A 24,290-nucleotide genomic window follows, 5' to 3' on the forward strand; every position below is an offset into this window, starting at 1 on the left:
CATGCTTCGTAAGTCATCCTCACGGCTCGTCTCCGACACTCGTTCCAGCCACTGTCGATCTCGTCATGCGTCGAGTTCTGGGGTGGTCGGTGGACTGGTGGCTCGTACGTATCAATAGGAGGGGGCCTGACGGCCCTAGTCGCCCTGGGTGCCTGCGCGCGCACGACCGGGGTATGGGTCTTGCAGTTAGACACGCATGGCGCGCCTAGGGTAAGACCAAATGGGATGTACAACTGCATGCTTCGTAAGTCAACCTCACAGCTCGTCTCCGACACTCGTTCCAGCCACTGTCGATCTCGTCATGCGTCGAGTTGTAGGGTGGTCGGTGGACTGGTGGCTCGTACGTATCAATAGGAGGGGGCCTGGCGGCCCTAGTCGCCCTGGGTGCCTGCGCGCGCACGACCGGGGTATGGGTCCTGTAGTTAGACACGCATGGCGCGCCTAGGGTAAGACCAAATGGGACGATTCCTTAATTGGTTTTCCATTTCCCACAGGCAAGAGCATGGTGTGATCGATTATTATGCCTCGTTGGGAATCCTCAGGAGATCAACAGTGCCTGTACTTCAGCTAGACCCGACAAATTTCTAACTCGTAGAATATATGTCAGCTATTATATTCGAATGTAAATGAAGACAGATTGAACCACTTATAATACACATTTTATAAACTACTGGGGCCATAATAGGAATCGATATACATAGATAGGAATCTTCTTTGCTACATATTGCTTTGCTAATTGCTTAATAAAATTTGCGAAACACGAGTGTAAGAAATGAAAACGACTTTTCCTCCTCGTTAGCACATGCTATCTCTGTTTACCATCGTTCGTAAGCTAATTAAGAAAGGAAATTAAAGAACGTTTTAATAAACCAGTGCATCGATTATCGCTTCTTTAAGCAAACAAAATGCGCGTTATTAAATTTCATAAATTCAGCTTTCTTTTCGTTAAAAAATATTCCTAACGTGTATTAATTAATTTGTTCGACTCGCGGTTTCATCGTGATTTTTACGATAAATCGAAAATCGTCTATCGGGCTCGGGGAACCAAAAGGGAAAGTAACTTTCTTCCTGACGGGGTCCGGAAAAACGACATCCTCGCTTCCTGGTGTTACGCCTGCGTGTTAAAAGTCATCCAGCAAGTTTACCGCGAGTTATGCCTGTTCTTGAGCAGTCAAATGAGCATGAATTCGCATGAATTACCGATTCATCGAGTTCTTGCATCAATAAACAAAACAATTATGTCGTAACAAGCTGTCGCGTGTTTTCTTAAACCCTCTTAACCGCTGTCGTTTGAACAGAACGCACTATAGACGAGCAACCTATTCTGCACACGATCCACTTGAGTCATGCGAATCAACGTCATCTCTCAAAGGGATTTAACGAGACCGATCGTCGTGCAATTTCGTCGCATAAGAATTTTTTTTCTCGCTATTATACTAAATTTCCAGTGGAATATTGTCGAATAAAAATAGATCTTCGAAGAACCTTGTAGGATTTAAAAACAAATATCCACCAAAATAATTTATCCTAATAATTCTAATAATATTCGATCTAATTTTGTGATTAAATATTTAATAAAAATAATAGGTTGGTAGTTAGTAGTTTACAGATTTAATTTGACGGGCTATCACCATTTAAAACGATTAATTTCTTCGTGTAATCGAATATTTCTAATATGGAACTGGAATTCCTTCTGAACGATCACTATGATTTAAAACCAATTTTTTGAAAAAGGAAAAGATGCATTCGATATGCCTATGTTCCCTTATTAAATTTCGCAAGATTATTTAAACGTTTACTTCTCTTTGCTTGGAATAATAAAACTATAACGAAACGCGGAGAATTGTGTTAATTAGTCGAGTTGCGTCTAATACGTTGTTCGCAAAGGCAAACAAATCTGTTCTTATTCTCGACCACTGCTAAACGCGAGCATTGCTTTCACGTTTCTTAAAATGGAAAAAAGAACGAAAATTATATTACGAATAATAAAATAATAAAAAATGGTAAAAATTATATTTTATCATAATAAAAATAAAATACGACCATTTACGATTATAATAAAATTATGACAAATCATTGAAATTAACCTTAATATCAAAAGACTCTAATTTCATCGGAATTCAACTAAAATTTTGTCAATCAAAATATATAATAGAATTAATTGAAAATTATATAATAAAATTATTTAATAATTTTCTAATGATTATATAATAAAATTACGTTCCCTTTCGAAATTCTAAATACGCTTAACTTAATTCGCGAAATCGGATTTAACGTTAAGAGGAAATTTTGTAAAATCGCAGTAATAAATAGGGTGGGCTGACTGAGTTTAGACGAGTTCCCAAGATCGTTATTTTCTCGAAATTAAGTAGACTAGTTCCGTAATCGTAGTCTTGGGCATGTTACCAGACTCCTTACAAACTACATTAAGCGTAATGGTTCCGTATTCACGGTTTTAGCTGCGCCAGTCTGCTTACAAATTGCAGTAAACATGTCCGAAAGTTCCTTTGCTCGGATGTTCTTTTAGTTTCATCAAAAGCTACGCTTCTTACATTCTAGATGGGAGTAAACGCTCAATTTCAATCCCCTAGACTCATTAGCTAATTTAACAAATTTTACTGGATGACTGTTTCGAAATATCTTTACTGCACGAATTCTCGAGAGCCCTCAAAATTTACGTTTAAACACCGAGAATAGATTTCGACGTTTCATTCGACACGTGGTATCTTCAGTTTAGGAAATTAGGTTTAATTTCGAAGGCAAAATACATTTACCATCGAAGTGAAATTTAAAGGGAAATTAATTTCTGTTAAATTTAATTTAATTTTAGAAATTTGAAGAAATTTGAAGAAAAAATTGAGCAAAGTAATATAAGATAGAAGAAAAAAATATCTTTCAAAAATTGATATTTTCGAGGGTTCTATCATATCGTCTACAAAGTTAGGAAATTTTTAAAAAATTCTACTAAAAATAGGAACAACTTCATATTTTCCACGAAGCTTGAAAATTTCAGAAAAATTAGGACTTTTCATAAAAAGCACTATTTTTTCTACAAAGTTTTATAATTACAAAAATCATTTTATATTTTTCTCAAAGATTAGAAATTTTTTAAAAATCGTGACTCGTAATAAGAGCTTCTCCATATTTCCTATCAAACTGAGGAATTTGTAAAAACATTTTAATTTATAAAAACGTGAGATTTCTTGTTAAAAGCTGTGTTAAGAATTTAATTTCTAATCGCATATTCACTATCCAATTTTCACCAAAATTCGTCCAAACAGCCAGGATAAAGTTTGTTCAGTTAAGCTGCCGACATCATCCTCCTAAAACTAGGCAAACTGGTGGCATAATCAAAGCTGTAAGCATACCACCAGCCTTGCCGCGAATTAGATTAAGCTCGCTCGAAAGTATCCCAACTGCCTTTATTTACATTAAAAGACGCAGGCTTCTCATTTTGAACTTCCCTAATAGTTACATTCCCATCACTTAAAACTCGTTACTTACTCACCCCAGGAGGTCAAACTTCCATGCATAAACAACTCGCGACACTCGTTTTCTCAAAACTAAATTCAAATTAATCCTGATCAACCGCTTTCGAACGAACTTTCCTCTCTAAAATAAGCTTCGATTATCAAAATACCAAAAATAGAAAAATTGAATCGCTGAGAAAATAATTTTCCACCCTATCGCTAAAAGAAAGGAATCTAAATTAAAAATCTCCAATTTCCAAATTTATAAATAAAAAGTAAAATTGAAATAAAAATTTACAATTTTAGAAATTGAATATTCTAACATTTTTTCCTTTGCTTGATATTATATTACAATTTTTCAGGATGAGAAGAAAATAATTAGTGATGTGACATAAAAGCGAAGTTTCCTTGTAAATAGAAAATTTAGAAAAAGGCTATTTAATAATTAAAAGATAATTATTTCGCATAAAGTTACCTAAATATATTTAATTTAAACAAAAATTTTCATTTAACTGTAATAAAATCTACAACTGTGCTTAACGACGAATATACTCGACGAAAGGAATTACAACGAAGTAAAAAATATCGTCAATTATTTTTCGAAATAATTGATATTTTTACTGCTCATAGACTCGTATATTAAATATAATTATTAATAATTATTTATAATTCCATTTACTAAATTTAAAATTCAACTGCTTCGTAAACGAAACGATATTCGGAATAAAACACACTTTCATAGCAAATGATCAAGTATCATTACCCTAAACGTTAAAATTGCGAATACGTTTTAATTTCGCCTATACCACGCTGCAAATAGCGAAAGCAAATTATTTCTTCCCCGCGACGAGTACACTCGTCGTTGAACGAGAAATTGTCACCTTCTCATTCCTTGCATTCGTTCCACGCGAGTAACTCGAGCGGGTCCACGGATTGCTCGTCACTGGTGTTCAGATGCTCGTTAAGGTCGTTGCCGTGATGCCAACAGCCTTTTTCCCGACCTACGACCGTTTTATCTCTGCTCGGTGGACGTTAATAGTCTTAAGCATCCGCGGAATAACAATGTACCCTGTTGGAACGACCGCCACAGATTCGATCTCGTTGCCGACCACCACTCCGCGTGGAAACCGGACAGAGCAACCGGACGATTTACACGCCGAGCGATAGTCGAACGTAAAGAATGCACGAACAATTCGAATTCCGATGAGACAAGGATTTAACGCCCCGAAGTACTAGTCGCTTTCTGACAAATCGAGCTTCGATAGGATAAACTTCCAATAGGATGCACCTTCTACACCGTATTCGTGGCCACAGGCCACTGATGCGACCATGATCTTGGGATGAAGATCTATTAACCCTTTGCGGACGAGCGCCACATATATGCATTTTGTGGAAGCCACCAGTTTGGCCGAGGAACGCATATACGCATTGGACGAAAACAACGAGAGAGACGCATAAATGTGTCCCACGTAAACGCGTTGCTATGGCCGAGAAACATAAATGTAGCGACCATCATTCTCACCCTCATCGCTAGCTGGATTCCGACTTCGAGAACTTTCTCGCAAGTCCTCGGAAAACCTCTCAATCCGATATATAAAACTTCCCGTCCTTCCAATAGTATCCCTATGTCTGAGGCAGGGCCTGCTAGGCTAGCCTTACTGATGAGTCCGCTAGCAGTCCCAGGACGGAACGCCGCTTCCTTTTCCTTACGTCCCTTCTACTTAGCTACACACCCACGGAGGATACCTGCGACCAACCATCCTCATTGAAGGTGAGAGAGGACCCCCACACAAATATGTACCCGCTATTGCGGCCCTAGGACCCTCGCATCTCAAGTTAACCCTTCGGTACTACTGCCGCCCAATGGCGGCGGCCATGAAACGTTCTTTGGGTACTACCGCCGCCTATTGGCAGCATCTACGAAACGTTCTCTAGGTACTACGGTCGCCTATTGGCGGCATCCACGAAACGTCACCGATGACTGTTGCGGTTCGAATGAAAAGTTTAGTGTCAATCACTATCATCAGCTCGAGATTTCTATGAATACCGCAAAACACGTTTTCATGGCTTCCAGTGCAACCACTCTTGTGGAAAACTTCCTCGTACCACGAATGTATAACCGCGGCCAGCTCCTCCGTACCAAAAGGGTTAAGTGGTTGACTGTTTTATGTCCTTATTGTCAGCGTCACTATGCACGAAAATCATGTTTAAGTTAAAATGTGAGCGCTGGTAGTTTTGAATGACTATTGCGGCAGCAACTCGGCCTCACGATACGGTTTACTCAAAACCGCCAGGTACACACATTGCACTCGACGATTTTTTGACTAAAGATGAGTGATTCAAAGATTTTCTGCTATTATATAAAACTGACGGTATTTCTTTCAACAGTAAATAAGAAATCGTATAATAATTAACACTAGAACTACCGATCTTTAGTGGGCACCTAACTATAACGTGCACAGATTATGGTAATTTCAAGTAGTACGATGAATATGAGTGAATATATTGATTACAATTCTTTCTGAATATGAGTTGATACCAATTTTATTCTTAAAGCAGGTGTATGTGTTCGGTGATTGCAAAAAGGAAAATTCTGGGACCAGTTATTTTCACCGGGTTGGTAGTGTTAACACGTACAATTATTTGATTTCGATAGCTCGCACACCGTTACATTATTGTTGCAGCCCTAGAATCGTACTCAGGTTAAGTGGAGGACTGTTTTATACGCTTATTGCCAGAGTTCCTTGATTTGTATACACACGTCGTCACCCAGTCACCACTTGGGTAAACCTTAGCAAGGACCAATATATCACCCTTAAGACGATAGGCAAGTCTCAGGTTAAGTGGAGGACTGTTTTATACGCTTATTGTCAGAGTTCCTTGATTTGTATACACACGTCGACACCCAGTCACCACTTGGGTAAACCTTAGCAAGGACCAATATATCACCCTTAAGACGATAGGCATAAGGAACGAAATTATTTAACGCTTTAAGTGCTCAGTCCGTTTTGCTTGCCGTTCCGTTCAGGCCCAGACCCGGCCGTCTAGTGGGACACTGACGACGGGCGAGTGTTTATAAAACTCGGAAATACTGTATTAATTGTTATAACACCAATTCCCAAACGTTAGGTCCAAAGATGACGAAGAATTTAACATCAAAAGCTAGCACCTTTTGGTCCTAATCTGAGCCAGTCTCTAAGAACCGACTGGGTTCGAACGAAAAGTCTAGCGGCGGTCCCTAGGGACACTTAACGTTTAAAGTTAAGTTAAGTTTAGTGGTAGTTAACGTATTAAACATCCACCACAACAAAAAGACATCGAAGCTATCACACACCCCCAATATTACTCACTACCAATAGGAAGACACACACCCACCACTTACATTTCACACCAATCAATCAGTAGATAGACAAAACTTATAAAACCACTCCTTGTTAGTTGTGGTCCAGGTATTTTCCTGATTAATTAGGCATCTGATGATACTATGTGGAATTGGACTCGACAGGCTGTTCCATTTGGAACTTGCTAAAATTGATACATAAAATATAGAGCTTCGTGTCTCAATTTAATTTGACAAAACCATGTGAACATAGATAGGTTACTGATTAGAAAAATATGAAAGTCGAATCGAATTTCGAATCTCTTCGAGCCTTTTCAAGTCTATTCTCGAATATGAAACTATGTACCAGTTAAGTTAGGTTAGTTTATATATTAATTAATTAAATTCACATGAATTTAGGGATGAAGTATCGAATGCAATTTGGACTACACGGTAATTAGTAATTACATGCCTGAACTCTGCTAGAAAAGTTGAAAATAGTTTAATATATCTCGTTTTCGCTTTAGCAACAGTAGTCCACTGCTTTATTTGATGACTGAGTACCTAGATGTAAAAATGATGATCGATTCGACTGCCTAATTGACACGTCTAGTACACGACCCGCAGCCATAAAATCAGTTCCTAGGCTTCATCGGATTAGCAAGGCCGTTCCTTGGTAATTCGAAAATCGTAAAACGCACAGACCACTGGAAATACAGAGACAGCAGTTGTACTAGGGGTCTTTAACTCGTACAACCTAGCCAGAACAATCCCAATGGAACCCGTTCTATAAATATTCTCAGGGGATCCATCCCAGACTAACCTGGAGTAAAAGGACTTGGATTATTCTAAGCTCGTACCTGCGAGACCCCTCTCAAATCTCTCAAAGGTTAAGAGACTTTGACCTGCTCAGACCTGAACCTGTGGGATCCGTCTCGAACCCTAACAGGATCGAGGGAATGTGAAAACCCTAACCCCAAACCCGTGGGATTCTCTTTGAGAACAATTAAAAGCTGATGAACCTTAATTCGTCCATAAGCAAATCCCAGATCGTTAAATTCAATCTGGAGTTGAGGAATCTTTGCAATTTTCGCTCTTAACAGGTGAAAGGGATCTAGGGACGTCGGAAGATAGAGAAATCTCTGCAATCTTAGGTCTACATTGGTGAGGACCTTCTCGAACTGTCCAAAGGTCGAAGAATTTTCATCTCATCGGTCCTGAACTCGTGAAACTTCTCACGGATCAATTTCAAACCTAAGAAACTCTGCCTGGATCAACTGAAGATCGAAGAACCTCGATCTGATCATTCCCAGGTCGACCCGTTTAAGATCGGAGAGTCTGGAAATTGAATTGGCTCAGATTCTGATCCGTGGAACTCTTCTCGAATCAAAAAATCTTTTGAAAATCACGAGATCTTGGTAATCTTAATTCCAAACTCGAATCCATAGTAGTAGCATAGTAAACTCGAATCCATAGAATCCTATTTTGACACGTTAAACGCCACACTGGTTTTACGTGTCGTTCCGTTCGCGCCACAGTTAGCCGCCATGCGGGTCCTACCGGGCCATACGGCCCGCCGAGGCCCAAACGGAAAGTCTAGCGCCGGTCCCTAGGGACCAACGTGACGTTTAACGTGTTAACTAAGTAAAGGTCGAAGAATCTAAATTTTTCTATCCTGAAACCACCGATTTTTAGTCTTTATTAACTCTTTGCACTCGAGAGATGCCTTTCAGTCGCCATTTGATAAAATTTCGAAGCTAAATATTAATTAATACATCAAATTTAAAATAATGTAACGTGTTAATTATTATTCGATTTCTTATTTACTACTGAACAAAATATCGTCAGCTTTATAGCAGAAAATCTTTGAACGTCTACTCTTCTTTATCCCTTATTTTCCTTATCCTTAATTAAAATTACTGTCTCACTGAATACGTGAAGCACTGTGTTCGTTCTCTAACCTTTGACTCTACAACACACAATCTAATATAATTTTTCAATGAACCTTTTGGGTGATCCTAAGCCAAGTGTAACAGAGTAGTTACGAATACCTGAAAAGCGTTTCAAGGAGAAATTTTCATGAAGAAATTTTGACGACGATCGACGAAAAAGTAAGAGTCATTGTTTACCGTGGGACTTCTCCTGGCTGATAAGTTTTGCTAACGATATCGAAGCGTGAACGCGCAATAAACATAGCTCCAAAGTTAGAAGGGTGTTCCTGCACCGTGATAAAACAGTATCTTACTAGAACTCGCGCTGTTTATTGTGCTTTCGAATCAACGGAGATGGAAAAGCTTTTCTCTCCCGTTCTACCATTAACTTTAAAAGAAGGTCCAAGTGAATACAGCGATGCGAGGAATTGTGTAAAACGATTGAAGCTTTGGTGGAAAAGTTTGCGACCCGATTCCTGAGATTTTTATTTTTACCAGATCCTATTGTGGGAATTAATTATACGAAAGGTGACGTATATCGCAGTACAAGCAGTGGTACCTGACTTTATTTCATCAGCTAGATCAAGGTTTCTTAATGGAAACTATAACGTGGCTCTCCAGAAAATCACAAAAATTTTTAGTTTATGCTGATACGAAAAATATTCATTTTTATCGTATCGCAAATTTGATACAAGACTGAAGATAGTGCTGTCGAGAAATTTTCTAATACAGAAAGTTTCGGAGATAGATAACGATAATGATTCGGAATAATTGGCCAATTCCATAGAATAATACGAAACTGTGTATATATATAATAACAATACAAAGTAATCAAGCAGTCTTCCAATAACAAATAGTACAGAAATACAGATGAGAATAATAATAAAGAAAAATTGAAAAATATGATGAAAGATATAATAATAATAATAATAATAATAATAATAATAATAATAATAATAGGAAATGAAATTAAAAATGAAAATTTAAAAATTAACTAACATAGCGATAATAGAGAAACTAAATATATTTTCCAAGTATGGAAAAATATTAGAAAAATATCTAACAAAGAAAATGTGAAACTCTCGTTTCGAATTAATATCGTTCACGTGTTTATGCGAATACGCTGTCCCGTGCGCAAAATCTATCAATTACTTCTGCCAATTATAGTCTCGAGTATCATATACCGATCTTACCGAGCCGACTTGCCTGCATCGGTTACATCATAAATCATCGTTAATTACAACGCGCATAACGTTAAACCAACCCACTGATCTACCAAATTAACCCGTTTCTATTCAACAAACAAACGTTAAAATACCGCACACGATGGTACGATACTCGCGAAATCGCCTAAGAACATAAAACGCTGCAACCACGAAATTTAATTGTTTCCGACAGCTTGAATTCCGAGTATCAGCCGGTCCTATGAAAATAATTACACGGTTAAGAGGCTAAATAACCACGGACGGGTATTTGGAACAATGCGAACGTAATTCGAGGGAATTAATTAAAGTAGAACTCGAATAAATATACACGCGAGGCTAGCTTTCTACTTGATAAACGTGTAATCGCGTTGCGAAATACGCTGGCGGAGATCGTGCACGGAACTATCGATTATTCCTACAATATACGATCCACGGATCTTGGGTATTTTAAATTAATCTTCAAATTACGAAAAGAAACGATCTGATTTCAAATAAATCTGCCGAACTATTATAAAATAAGTCCGTTTGGAAAGCACCCTTTAATTCTAGTCTAATATCGAGTAATTAATTAATCAATTAATTAATACTAATAATTAATCAGTAAAAGAGGCATTTTTATTTCTAATTTCTTTTTAATTTCACTTTTACGAAGTCGCGAATAATACAGTTAATATAATAATAATACAAAATTTATCGAGATTTAATTAATAATTATTTTATCCTTACGAACACGCGAATAATATTTAGCGAAGATCTAATTAGCAGAATACTGACAAAAATACGTAATTGGCCAAAATGAGGATAGAAATACGTAATTAACAATAAAATTAGAATGATAAAGCTACGTAATTAATTACGAATAAAATAAGAAGAATAAAAATGCGTAGGTAATAAAACACGGATAGGAATGCGTAATTAATAAGAATAATTACACACAGTGTGCCATAAGTGTGAAGGAATAAACGCGAAGATAAGAGGTCCGATCAATACGCGTAACAATTATTTCATTATTAATAATGTATTAATAATTATTATATTCTCACGATAAATTGCTCTTTTCGTATAGCAGTGTGTCTTAATGATTTCTTCATCCACCTCGACTAATTAAGAAGATAGCATTCCTTCGTCCGTGAGTCATTTCTTGCGGCCGCAGCGAAATCAAGCATCCTAACTAAATTACTCCTCGCATTAAGCGAAACTCAAACTTATCTGGCCATCGGAAAAGTTCGCTTCTCAGACCCGTTGCTATAGCCTCCTGTACTCTCTATCGGGCCATTTAGATGGGAACGATTTTTACATCTACCAAGGTCACCGTTTCGCGTCGTGTTAAACGATTCGAGATAACACCATAATCGATCCTGCCTAGACCTCTTATCGGATATCTACATTACCAAAACTGAATAATATTCCAGGCCTCGTTTCTACATAACACGAGATCCATGCTTCCCCAGTGATAGACCGATCGATTCGACTAGTCACATCGCGATCTCATCGTTCTCCAAAGTTATTACGAGATCATCGACCGTGATAATCGCGAGATATTGGATTCGTTGATCTAAAATTAGCAAATAGACCATCCCTGGTTCAGATAACGGATAATACTGGAATTCGAGTAGGTCGATGGAACATCGGCTGAATCTAGTGGAATTTTTTCGAACGTTCCTCGAGATTCTGGGGATTTTTAGTTTTTAATTTTAGCTAGAGACTTGGGAGATTTCGGGGAATATTTAAAATTCTGAATGGTTTGGATGTTGATCTAGTGGAATTTTTTCGAACATTCTTCCAGATTCTGGGGATCTTTAGTTTTTAATTTTAGCTAGTGACTTGGGAGATTTCGGGGAATATTTAAAATTCTGGACGGTTTGGATGCTGAAGAACGTTCGATGGAAAACTGTCTTCGTGGAACTTTTTTGGAAAAATCTTGACAAGATTTTGGACCCTTTCTCGTTATTATACGTTAACAGGTGAAGTTAGAAATTTCTGAGAATACTATAAATTATCAGTACTTTGAAATTCTGGGGATCTTTAGTTTTTAATTTTAGCTAGTGATTTGGGAGATTTCGAAAAATATTTAAAATTCTGGATGATTTGGATGTTGACGAACGAAAAATATTCGATGAAAAATTGTCTTCGTGGAATTTTTTTGGAGAAATCTTGACAAAATTTTGGACCCTTTCTCGTTATCATACGTGAGTTTAAAAATTTCTGAGAATACTGCAAATCGTCGGATACTTTGAAATTCGTGAATGCATGTTTGAAGATTTGCATAAATTCGTTAATTATCGTTAATCGTTTTATTTGAAATTCAAATGGAAGACAGTTTTTAAAAAATTATGGGGATTTTTAGCTTCTAATCTTTGGCAGATTTTTCTAGAAATTAGAAAAATATAAAAATCGTTATATTCGATGCTCTAAAATTTGTAAATACATGTCTGACGATATAAATAATAGGTGACATTAGAATTGTACAATTTTTTGGAAGATTTTTAACGAAGAATCGAAGGTTTTCAGTTTTTAATCTTTCCTACAGATTTTCCGAGAATTTTGAGGACACGAAGAATGCTATAGACGTTCTGGAGTTCTCTCGAATGTTTAATTGCTTGAAACAGGTACGTGTATTTATAGCGACAGAAGTGCACCTGTTTTCGATATTATTTCTGAGGAAATTAAAAATATCTTTGTAGCAAACACAGCTTCTCGATCGGAAGAAGTTAAAAAAATACTGGAGAAACGCTGTGACAGTTATTTTTACAAGACACTTCCTCCAAGGTAGGCTCTTGTAATACCAGGTGTAAATTCTGTATCGTTTAACTGACACAAATAAACGAACTGCCACTTAAACTACGTGTCTGATAATCTAGATAAATTATCACGTTTAGTGCGAAACCAATAGCTATCTTAATACTTACCCACGTGGGTATACGTATAATCAGCTAATCGTAAAATTTTATCATCCTAATAAATCTTCATGTAATATTCATAAAATTCTCCAGAGCGCAATATTCGCGGGAAACAAAAATAAATTGCAACTGGAATTTCAGCTAAAAAAATATATGAAAAATAATAATTTAAATAATGTTAGCTTAGGCCTTTAACGATATTAGACTTCGCATCAAAATCACGTGGATTAAATCTAGAAAGAAAATTATAATGACACGCTGTAATTCTGAAATGGTAATTAGACGTATTATTTGTGTATTATAATACAATCCTACTATTATTTTAACATTAATAGTAATAATATCTATATTACTATTTCAATAGCAATAATTATTATTATTATTTTACTATATTAATAATAATAGTAACTAAATTGCTATTTCAATCTTGATCACAATTATATTACCAATCATCTGAAAAGGACATACTATATACCTACAGTTAAACATTAAAAAGATCGGAATATAATCAGCGCATAAATAACGAACATAATTCAGGCCCAATTGCTAAGAGGAAGATCGCAACAACTATCCGTATCATTCGAATGATCCAGAGACTGCACCACGGAATCCCAAGCGATTAAAATTGTTCGCTCAACTATCTGATGAAAATATCGGGACACGATGGGATGCTGAATTATCCTTCCAAGAAGCATGGGATCCCAGGCAACAATTTCTCCGTGGCCGAGTCGTATCGAAGGAAGGTCAACGGGACACCGAAAGAGGCAAAAACGGTACGAGATTGATCGTAAAGTATCTTAATTAACTATCGACGCAGAGCTGAGATAAGAGGCCGCGCTCCAGCTAAGGACGTGTTTATAATAATAAGTCCACGGCATAAATAGGATGGTAGCTCGAGGTGGCTCGACGTTGGGAAATCAATCATTTGCATACACACGCATGCAAGCGTTTACGCGAAAGATTACGTATCTCGCGAAGACGATTGGATTTCAGAATCACGAGATACCACGCTTATCGCCGGCTTCGTTATGAAAATAACCGTGGTGCGGCAAAAGTAATTGTACCCTTGCCTCGAAACCGAGTTTCCATCATGGGAATACTCTGCACGGGGATAAAACCGTGTCTTTTGTCAGACCGGTAACTACAACGATTATTCCTTTAACGAGAGACGAGTCAATTTGTCCATCTTGAAATCCACTTAATTTGCTCGAAGACGTAAGTTCTTTCGTCTTTCCTATGCTTTTGTCAGTGGACTCTTTGATTCTTACGGCACTAGTAAGTGGGATTCTTTACCGTGATAAGATGACAGTTATAAGATAAGATTTAGAGTCACTGCTAATCGATTTTTCTTGTTTCATTTTAACCCCTGTCGCGAGTAAGCGTCTTAAGACAGCCCTTAAGACACTTTTCCATTTAACTCACTAGCGCCACCACGACTCGTATCTCCAATAACCGTTTATCGGAAGCGTCCTATATATCGCCGATTTATTTTCTAATTCTACTGATATAATTTTGCAATTTCCATTTTATTACGTGTCATATCGCTTGCACGATATTATTTTCACATATTTGTCGGCCATGCATGTAACCGTGATTTTACTAATTACATTATCTTGCTGTAAAATTTATAATCGCTCATGGAAACTTTCCTAAATTGTTAGAAAATCAAATATACACGTAGGACAGCTGAAATAATAATCTAAAATAATGCACAGGACTCGAGAACGTATAAGTAAAATTGTTGAAAAAATTCAACGAGCAATACAGTATTTGAAGTACGCTAATGTAAGATGGATATAAAATAAATTTAGACTTTGAAAAATATATAATTTGGACTTTTTCCTCGAGACGTTAGCATTTTTTGAGACGTTTGTTTCTAAAAATACTGTCGCCATTTTAAGAGTTTCAACACTGTTCTACTTTGTAGACCTTTCCAACTTCTTGAATTATACATTACTGCAACTGGGGCGTTACCATTGTGTCCATTTCCTAATCTTCCCTTTAAATAATATAATACCTTAAATATTTGAATTGGACTGAAGAATATTCTTCCAGAGACATACTGAAAATATATACAATAAATAAGAAAGAAATGTTTGTCTAGCTATTGTAATACAGGGGTGGAAACCTGAAATTAAATGGGGTGAAATACAACTGCACCACCTCTTCTACCCTAACTGTAACTGAACATAGAAACAAGGTTTAAATAAATGACGAAAAAGAAGAAATATATTACTATACCAATGTATAGTAATTAATTGAAAGAACTAGATTTGTGATATCTGGGGAATATCAGAATCTGTACCTTACTCGTGGGTATTAAGAATATTATAAAATATCATCTACAGAATATCTCAACAAATTATCTGCTTGCATCAAGTTTTTGAAAGAATTAACCACGATTGTTAAAAGATTTATGAATGATAAGAATGAGAAAATAGCTATCGTTTTCGTCTTATCATTCGCATCTGAACTACCATTTTGCAAAAGAATTTCACCCATTTATAATAAATAAATTAACAAATAATTTCCTGCTGGTTTACACCGATGCTTATCAGTGTACCCGTATTAAAAACCATAATCGGCGCAATTACTTCACATATGAATGAAATAAGCAAATTACTGATTTATCGTTTAACGATATTCAGGCAAACTTAATTAAACGTTCGTTGGGAAAGAAAGAAAAAAAATAGGCCTCGTTAACTGGTTAACGATACACGTAAAACAATTGCAAAATTGCACCGGATAAGCACGCCGATGAAAACAATTAAGGAAACTCTGTTTCTGCGTGATTTAGATGAAAATGATATTGTATTCATTGGGAATACCTCCGGCGGTATTTAGAAACTTCATTTACATGTGGAAAGAATTTGTAATGCTAAGTACGAGGATCTCTATTGTTTAATGAGCTCGAATGGTCCGCGAAGGCACGTAAAATAATTGTAAGATTGTATTGTAACGATAAGAATGTTGATGGGAACAATGAGCTGCTTACGTTGTTCATTGCAATTACGAAGAAAGTAACAGAGTCGTTCCTCCGAGTAATTGGGTCTTCGAGCGTAACGGTGACGTAAATGAAAGAAATGAAAAATAAAAAAATAATGCAACTTGTTGTTACATTTGTATAATTAATCATTACGACCGCGTATAATCGTAAATTATAGCCGTATTACTGCCCCGGCATTCGAATATCACGTTTTAAATATTAAAACCTCATTTTGAACTTGACGGAATTCGTTAATGAAAAGCGCGCGAATTTTGAAACGTTCGACTCGTTGAAATTTAATGGCGCGTGTGGAACGAAAGGAAACGCGTATTAAAATAATAATCGCATTGCCGAAAGCACCGTAGAAAACAAGCCAAACGCTGAACGCGAAAACGAAACGGTTGGAAATGAGCATTCAACGTAATAACGTTTAAATCGGACGTATACAGGCGTTAAAACAACGCGCGGCAATAGAATATACTGAAATTGTACACGCGCACGTAGCGCGCCGCCCGCGGAAAGTTAACAAAGGTAAATCGATCTTCAAACACCGGCATTCGATGTAAACTTTCACGCGCCACGCTCCCCTTCCGCAAAATTGCTTAGCATGGCTATGAAATTCCCGTGACGAAATGCAGAGGGACATATGCATGCAATTGCCACTTAGATATCACAATAGAACTCCCGAGTTTCACCGGAGTAATAAAATAATCCGCGCCAATGATCGTTTAATTATTTCGAACGATGTATCTACGATTGCGACAATTCTCGAGACGACGGTTAAACTAACCTAACAAAAACCGACGCGTACGATTAGCTATGAATAAGAACAGAAACAGCGCGAACACCGGTCAAGGATTTCGGTCTCTTTAAACAAGACGTTAAAGCTAATCTATTCGACGAGATATGTACGTGTATGTACGTGAAAAGAGGTACAGCAACACATGCGTAAGGCAACGCCGAAAAAGAGTCGTCGTATCAATTGTCCACGAGACGGAGAGTCCATACAGTTTGCGCCGATTAAACGTACCCTTCCGCATACTCGACGAACCTCGTACAACAAGATTAATCGGCCCTTCTGTGTACGCACACGATGCCGCGTTGCTTACGCAACGTTATGCGCTTCGGAAAGTAAAAGAAAGAGACAACTGGAGAAGGGAAGAAAGAAAGAGATAGGAAATATAAGGGAGAAGCAATGAGAGAAGGATGAAAAAAAAGAATAAAGGAGCGAGAGAGAAACTGACGGGTAATAGAAGCATTACATACCGTCCACAAAGCATGACGTGTGGAATAAACAGAGGAGCGCCAGAGCGAGAAAGCTCGCTATGCCGCCGTCGCACGCGCCTCTCATCTTCCCTCAACTTTTCGTCGTGATCGTCGTGGTCGTCGTCGTCGGCGGCCTCGTCGTCCCGTCGTCCACGGCCTCACTGTTCTCTCGCGAAAAAAATAATTTTCGCGAAAGCGGCCGTAGCTCAATGGCGACGACAGCACACGACGGCACGAGGATCGCGATCGACGTAGCCACGACGGTATCTCGATGCCCGGAATATCATCTTCTTGTCGACGTGGGGCTAAGGCGAAGTTCCCCGTCGACGGATCACTTGTCACCGTTGATCGCCGCTCGCTCTCATACGAGCACACACGCGTGCACAAACGGAACGCACAGTGGTTCTTCGTTACTCGCTTCTCGTGTTGTTTTTCCTTCGTTTCTCCTCACGTCCCGCTCTCATCTCGTAACTCGTGGTATTCGGCGCTAACGAGGTCCCTCCTTTTTTCTCTCTATCTCTCTCTTTCTCTTTTTCTCCCGTTCTCGTTTACCGCGCCGACAATCAAACACCAACTACTCACTTTACACTGCGAACAACCGACGGAAACGAAAGGTTATTTTTTTGTGTTCGGTCGCTTTACACGAAGAGCCTCGTTGCCCCTCGTCGTCTACGCCGCGCAAGGCGAGCCGCCATTTTCCTACTGTGCTGATAGGCCCGGCCTATTATCCCTCTTGGCCAACAGAAAGAGAGGTTTCGCACGACAAGGAAAAAAGCAACAGCGAACGAAATGATTCACTGACACTTCGATGAATGGTTCGATCTCGCGCGAATCACGCGGCACCAACTCTTTGACATCATCGTCCGGCTTGTTAACGTAACCTCCAGAGTACTGTCACGCGGATCACTCGCGAATTTTCACGGCGAACGCAGAGCGACTCGTGCTGTTGCTACTGCTGCCGCTACTGCCGTCACCGCCGCTGCTGCTGCCTCTGCTTCTGCAACCAGTAGTTCGTTCAGCGGCGCCATCGCTCTTCTACAGCAGGGCCGTAAGTAGCAGCGCCAATGCCATGACAAATTTCTCAATTTTTATTAATCGCTGTCATTTCGTTCAAAATGTCATATATAGGTTACCGGCTTAATTTTACGATAAATTCTCAACTTGCATAAACTTGATACGTTTGTTATTCATTGTCGTATGGACATTATTCTATTTATATATTTTTGGGGGATTTTACGTAGCAATAGCAATTTCGAGATTCGTATTCTATGCAAAAACTGAAAACGATCTAACGCGATCAATAATAATTGTTACATAAAAAAAGAATATAAAATCATATTTTTTCTTTCAATTTTCATCCATTTGGGGGAACAGAACACCGAAATACTTATCTAAAAATAGGAAAGTATTTCGCCGAAGGAACGTCAAAGGAATGTACATGTGTTAACCACCAAACAAACGGCAGGAACATTGAATTACAAAATTTTCTTTAACATTTATTTATAAATCTCATGTATATAACCACAAAAGTAAAGGTATCGTGTTGATTGGAATAAATGAATACTAAATTATTTGTTTATACCAGAGTCTTGTAATTACATACAATGAAAATAGTTCTTGTAAAATTATTGTAAATCCTGTAACTTCCTAACCTCAAGAATTCTTTTTTATAAATGGTATATTATAAGGCAAATTTTAATATCAAATATTATATATGTATGATATAATATACCAAATATAATATCACTATTATTGCTTACTTTTTTTCATTTCTTCCTAATGTTACTACAACAAAAAATATATTTTGAAAATTAATATGGTCCTTGTAATAAAGCAAACAGTTTTTTATAACAATTTTATTATATTTTTCAAAATAGTAGTACCATTAAGAAGAAATTATTTAAACTTATAAAAATACTATCTAAAGAAGACATAATCTTTAAAATTGAACAGAGAACTATAAGAAAAGTTTCCTTAAAAATGCAATAATGGAATACAGAAATATAAAATAATCAGACTATGGTAATTCTCTGTATGATTGACAATACTTAATAATAGAATTTTTTTTAGAGTTAAAACATTTGTAATTATTGTACTGTATCTTTATGTCCTAATGTATCGCGTTAAACAATGTATTAGTATCAAAGATTTCACACTTGCAATATATGTTTCATGTCATATTGCACAAAAACAAACGAATTTTCAAAATATTTGTTTTTTTAAAATAGTATCTTTTACTGTAGTAGACCGCATAAATGCCCGTAATCGATAAATTCAGAATAATACTTACAATACCAACAGAATGTGACGAAAATAATACTACGGTCCTTATCATTATAATTATAATAACTGCTGATGTAGTATTCACTATATATCAAATTATATAAAAAATATATATATAGATATTTGATCCAACTGACATTGTTCGTTATTACAAAAATTTATAAGCGATGTATGTTAAATGCATACATGTAGCCATCATTAAAAATTTTTGAGCTTTTAAAATCTCGTAAAACTACGCCCTTATAAACTTAAAAAATTGAAAGCTAACCTCCTATTTTACAGGATTTAAAAAATTTTTTAGTTTTTAAAATAAAAAAATTCTTTATTTAACAAGTAAAAACAAATGCTTTTTAGGTCAGAATTATTACCAAAAATGTTTCATATTTCAAAGCACTTGTACAGTAATTAAAGCATTTGATTTTTCTTTTGTTCGTCTTTTTTTATTATAAGGTGCGCAATTTTACTCATAGTTTGACTTCCTTTAGATGCTCTTGTGAGCCCAGTTCTTGAAGTTCTTTTACCAATAGTCTGTACAATAAAACCGATCTTTTGTAAATCGTCATGGTCTAAAATTTTTCTTCCATCAAAAATATACGCCGGTTTCATCATGTTAAGGTAAATTCGTTTGTAATCTAATTCCTGATAAAAGCAAGATCCAGATTATTAATCATGAAATTACTCTTAAAGTGCTTACACAATTACAATTGTTACTTACTATAAACTCATCCCACTCGGTACACAAGACAATAGCATGTGTACCTTTTGTAACGCTATAAGCATCTTTGTAAATACTAATTCTACTTTTTACATATGCTGGATCGTTTGTTACACTCGGATGAGTTAATTCTTCGATAATTTGGCTCTCCTCGACCTTCGTAAAGAAAAAGAGATACAAAACGGTCAGTAACAAGTCAAGTGTGTATGATTACATTTTCATTGAAGAGAATCACCTTGGGATCGTATATGTGAAGCATTGCACCCTCATCGAGTAGAGTCTTAGCAACATGAATGGCCGGTGACTCACGCGTGTCGCCGGTATTTTTCTTGAAGGCAAAGCCCAGCATAGAAATCTTCTTGTCCGTAACGGTATTGAACAAAGATTCTATTACTTTTGTCGAAAACCTAGATTTCTGATATTCGTTCATGTCTATGACCTGTTGCCAATAAGCCGCCACCTCAGGTAGGTTCAGGCATTCACAAATGTAAACTAGATTGAGAATGTCCTTTTGAAAGCACGAACCACCGAAGCCGACCGATGCGTGAAGGAACTTCGATCCTATTCGAGAGTCAAGGCCAATAGCCAGGGCCACTTCAGATACATCGGCACCGGTTGCTTCGCATACTGCCGACAGGGAATTTATACTTGATATGCGTTGCGCTAAAAAGGCATTGGCGGCCTAAAATCACAATTTGTTCAAATAATTACGTAACACTTTACATTTGGTTCATTAAACGTAGATAAATATTAACTCGAAGATAAACTTATATGTTCAACAATGTATTGTCACGATACGACATTTAAAATGCGAAACGTGACGATAGAATTGTTATGTACTTAACAGACATCTGGTTTTCCTTTTTCCGATATCAACTAAATACACAGCAAGTGTAGGTAATTAGTTTGGCTCGTTAACATTTCATAAATAAGAATGTTATCGTTTCGTTCGCAAATGTATGTATTTTGTTTCTTCTTTTACCAGCTTGGATAGCTCCGAGCTCCAAGTGTTGGTGGTTAAAATATTTTTTCTTGGAATCCAATGCTCGTAGACCTTGCATAATTCCTCGATGGCCGCTTGCCCTTCCGGCGTGTCCTCGCCTCCGATTAAAACGCGTTCTGCGTTCACCAGATCTTCGATAGCAGTTCCCTCCGCCAGGAATTCTGGATTCGATAAGATCTAAAAAAGATTACACCTTTCCTGTTACTTTCGCCTCGTACAATTGCGTCGATGATATCAAAGGACGCGCAATAAATAATAAAAAGGCTGGTTGGATGAGAAAGAAAAAAAAAAAGGTCATGAATGATCAGTAGGGAATGGATCGTGACGAATGAATAGCGATTCGAATAGCGGAACGTCTTGGACGACGGACATAAACTCGACAGGTATTAAATCAGGTAATTTCAGATCTCAGCCATGTGTTAATAATGACCGTAAGCAAGAAGCGTGAATAATATTACATACGGTATACAATCGAACGAAATATTCTCGAAACGCTGAATTGAAAAGTTATAAAACTGAATATTCATATATGCCTACGTATACGATGAAATTACGTTACATAAATGTCGCGTTTACATTTGAAAACTTCACCATACTTGAACAAGTTATTCGATAAATTTTATCATTGATAATAGTATTCACAAATGGCTATACTTAATTAAGGCTTAATTAGTATTTTAATTTTGGTATTATATAGAAATTTGAATATTTTTGAAAAAGCGATTAAATTGCGTCAGCGTAAGCCATATGTAGAAAGGAAAGAATAGTTAAGCAACGTACAGTAAGGAAACACATATACTATATCTAAAAATAGCTCGAAAGGGTACAGTATAATATTCCATTAAGAGCAGGAGCGACTGTACTAAATTTCCGTTGCTCTTATTTTACTTCGATATTGAGTCCAATAAACTATCTATCTACCCATTTTCACTTCTAATACACAACGGTGCACCAGAAGCCAGCCACGTGGCGTCCAACCCATTACTCTCGAGACCATTAAATCTTGTCTACAGAGAGTGACAAAGGAAAAACAAAGAAGTTCCAAGAAAATAATTTATACTTCGGCCAGAACAGTTTAGAACGTGAAATTGAACATAACAATTTATCCTTTCTCTCATGAGCCTTCCTTGCATACAATGGTTCAATTTCGACAAATAATATACTATCAAAATGATCGATTGCTATTTCGTCGATATGGTTGAAGCGTTCGTAAATTTCTATGGCCGAGATGTTACCTGATACGATACTCCTGGCTTGTGATTGGCACGCAAAATATTCATGATGCTTTCCGCCGCTCTAACCGGCACCGTGCTCTTCTCCACAACGATTTTATCCCCTGTTGCAATTTCCGCGATCATTCTAGCCACGCTCTCAACGTACTTCAAATCGGCTGCCTTTCCCTTTCCGTTACCGAACGTTTTCGTTGGCGTATTCACCGAGATGAAAATCAAATCCGCCTCCTGTATCGCGGTTTCCATGTCGGTAGAGAAGAACAAGTTTCTGCTGCGACATTTGCTCACCACTTCATAGAGGCCAGGTTCGTAGATCGGTAGCTTCTCCGAATTCCATTGAGCAATCCTGTCTTTATTCTTATCAACCACTGTCACCTGAATTTCAGGGCATTTCAGGGCGATTACGCTATACGTTGGTCCGCCCACGTAACCGGCACCGATTCCACAAATCTTTCTGATAGTCATATCGACCAATCGGTATTGTTACCTATTAATAACGTAACTATTGCTACTTATTATGTAAAATGATATTTCACAGCTGCTTGGACCCCGATAGATACGTTTCATGTACTTGTACAATTTCTAAGAAATAATACGAAGATTTTGTACATATTCTGTTTGAAACATAAAAGAACGGTTATCTAGTAGTGCTGAGAATTGTAACTGTAACGTGATATTATAGTAATTTACAATCGGCGAATTTTTTTATACCAACTTGTTATGCGTACCGAGGTCTTCTAAATTCAGAAGTGTGTAGATGGCGTTAATTCGTAAATAAATAAATTAATTGACAGGAAAAATACACTTCTCTTTAACATTATCTTCCTTTCTTATTCATTTGTAAACTGAAAGTGTAATTTAAAAACTTTGATGAAATAAATAGAGTACGTTTACAGATGTTTTACTGAAATATAAATTTGATTGTTATACAAGTTCTAATAATTGTATGATATTTAATAAATAAGATCACTTTAATTGATGTATTTTTTTATAGTTTACCTTCAATTATTAACGCATACTCATATTTCTACCGGCTTGGGTAAAGTCATTTTTTTTCAATGAAAAAAGCGTTATACCACTAAGATTTAATATGCATTTAATAATTTAAGATATTATTTAAAATGTATATATGAAGTTTTTGTCAGTAACCGTTACCGGAATGCTGTATGACGACTTCGGCATGCGATGCGTATAACGATTGTACAAGTTATTACTAGATTTAAAAAATTCAAATAAATGAAATCAGCTTAATACATAATAACGCTTAACACAATATGAAATGATTATACTTTATCTGACACTATTACCTGTAGCTAATGGTCCTAAAAGTACGCCTAAGTAGAAAACGTGAGACTTCTCAGAATCGACAGTAGGACGGAAGGAAATGTCACGATAAGTCGGAGTCCACTAATCATTCAGCTCACATACTGTCACGAGCACACTAATAAACAAAAGTTTTTCGAATACCAAATATCAGCGTTCATGAAAGGAACTTATCGACATAGTCGCTACGTGTCCCTCATCAGAAAATACTCTAAACTGGAGGCGCGTAGCTCGCACGCGCGATCCCTACCGTTACCATATTCTCGTCAATAGTAAATCTGCGCATGCGCGTTTTCAACAATTTCAACTTGCTATTATTTGTTTTAAACTTAAAAAACTATTTGAATAAAAAATACAAAATTGTGAGAAATAATAAGTTAATAATACAGTTCCGGGATTATAACAATTTTATAACCTTTAAATGATTCATTATTACCCGTCTTCTATATGATGTACTTTAATCATGTATTCCAATTCGATGTTAATTATCGTCATTAAATATTCATAAACCTATTTGTACTCGTTCGTTATATATTTGTAATAACAAAATTATTTTTATATAAGAAAATTTTTTACTTCTTTAATTATACTTTTGTATGTAAAATGTTAACTTAAAATATAAAATTATGAATTGATCTAATTCATTGTCCTATTTTA

General features: G+C 36.7%; 2 protein-coding genes across 8 annotated transcripts in view; both read right to left on the bottom strand.

The window, feature by feature from the left end:
• babo (TGF-beta receptor type-1 babo) overlaps positions 1 to 18,201 on the bottom strand; it is an 80,853-nt gene extending 62,652 nt beyond the window's left edge. For 2 of the 5 annotated variants that reach the window (XM_017908663.1, XM_017908662.1), the window contains exon 1: positions 17,078 to 18,201. In XM_017908663.1, coding sequence (XP_017764152.1) covers positions 17,078 to 17,162 — 85 coding nt within the window. In that variant the 5' untranslated portion in view covers positions 17,163 to 18,201. The remainder of the gene's footprint in view (positions 1 to 17,077) is intronic. The other 3 variants (XM_017908660.1, XM_017908659.1, XM_017908661.1) reach the window with 2 other exon arrangements.
• A 1,519-nt stretch (positions 18,202 to 19,720) lies between these two features.
• On the bottom strand, positions 19,721 to 23,835 carry sgl (UDP-glucose 6-dehydrogenase sgl). Of its 3 annotated transcripts, none has more exons than XM_017908658.1 (6): positions 23,618 to 23,835; positions 22,314 to 22,797; positions 21,058 to 21,255; positions 20,311 to 20,757; positions 20,076 to 20,231; positions 19,721 to 19,999 (listed from the first exon to the last, which is right to left on the bottom strand). In XM_017908658.1, the coding sequence occupies exons 2-6, from the start codon at positions 22,773 to 22,775 to the stop codon at positions 19,766 to 19,768; spliced, it is 1,497 nt and encodes a 498-aa protein (XP_017764147.1). In that variant the 5' UTR covers positions 22,776 to 22,797; positions 23,618 to 23,835; the 3' UTR covers positions 19,721 to 19,765. The 3 variants fall into 3 exon arrangements, with proteins under 3 accessions (XP_017764147.1, XP_017764145.1, XP_017764146.1); XM_017908656.1 differs by lacking the exon at positions 23,618 to 23,835 and adding an exon at positions 23,039 to 23,055 and having other exon boundaries at positions 22,314 to 22,924; XM_017908657.1 differs by lacking the exon at positions 23,618 to 23,835 and adding an exon at positions 23,026 to 23,054 and having other exon boundaries at positions 22,314 to 22,924.
• Positions 23,836 to 24,290: the final 455 nt, after the last annotated feature.

Source organism: Eufriesea mexicana, unplaced genomic scaffold, assembly GCF_001483705.2.
Source record: "Eufriesea mexicana isolate 0111107269 unplaced genomic scaffold, ASM148370v2 scaffold12005, whole genome shotgun sequence".
NCBI classification, from domain to species: Eukaryota; Metazoa; Arthropoda; class Insecta; order Hymenoptera; family Apidae; genus Eufriesea; species Eufriesea mexicana.

Bases quoted from the DNA above. Each gene is read 5' to 3' on its own strand.
- sgl (XM_017908658.1), bottom strand. From the start codon at position 22,775: ATGACTATCAGAAAGATTTGTGGAATCGGTGCCGGTTACGTGGGCGGA. The intron at 21,256-22,313 runs GTAACATCTCGG...AATCTTTTTTAG, and splicing joins AGCCAGGAGTATCGTATCAG to ATCTTATCGAATCCAGAATT. The intron at 20,000-20,075 runs GTAAGTAACAAT...TGCTTTTATCAG, and splicing joins CCGAGTGGGATGAGTTTATA to GAATTAGATTACAAACGAAT.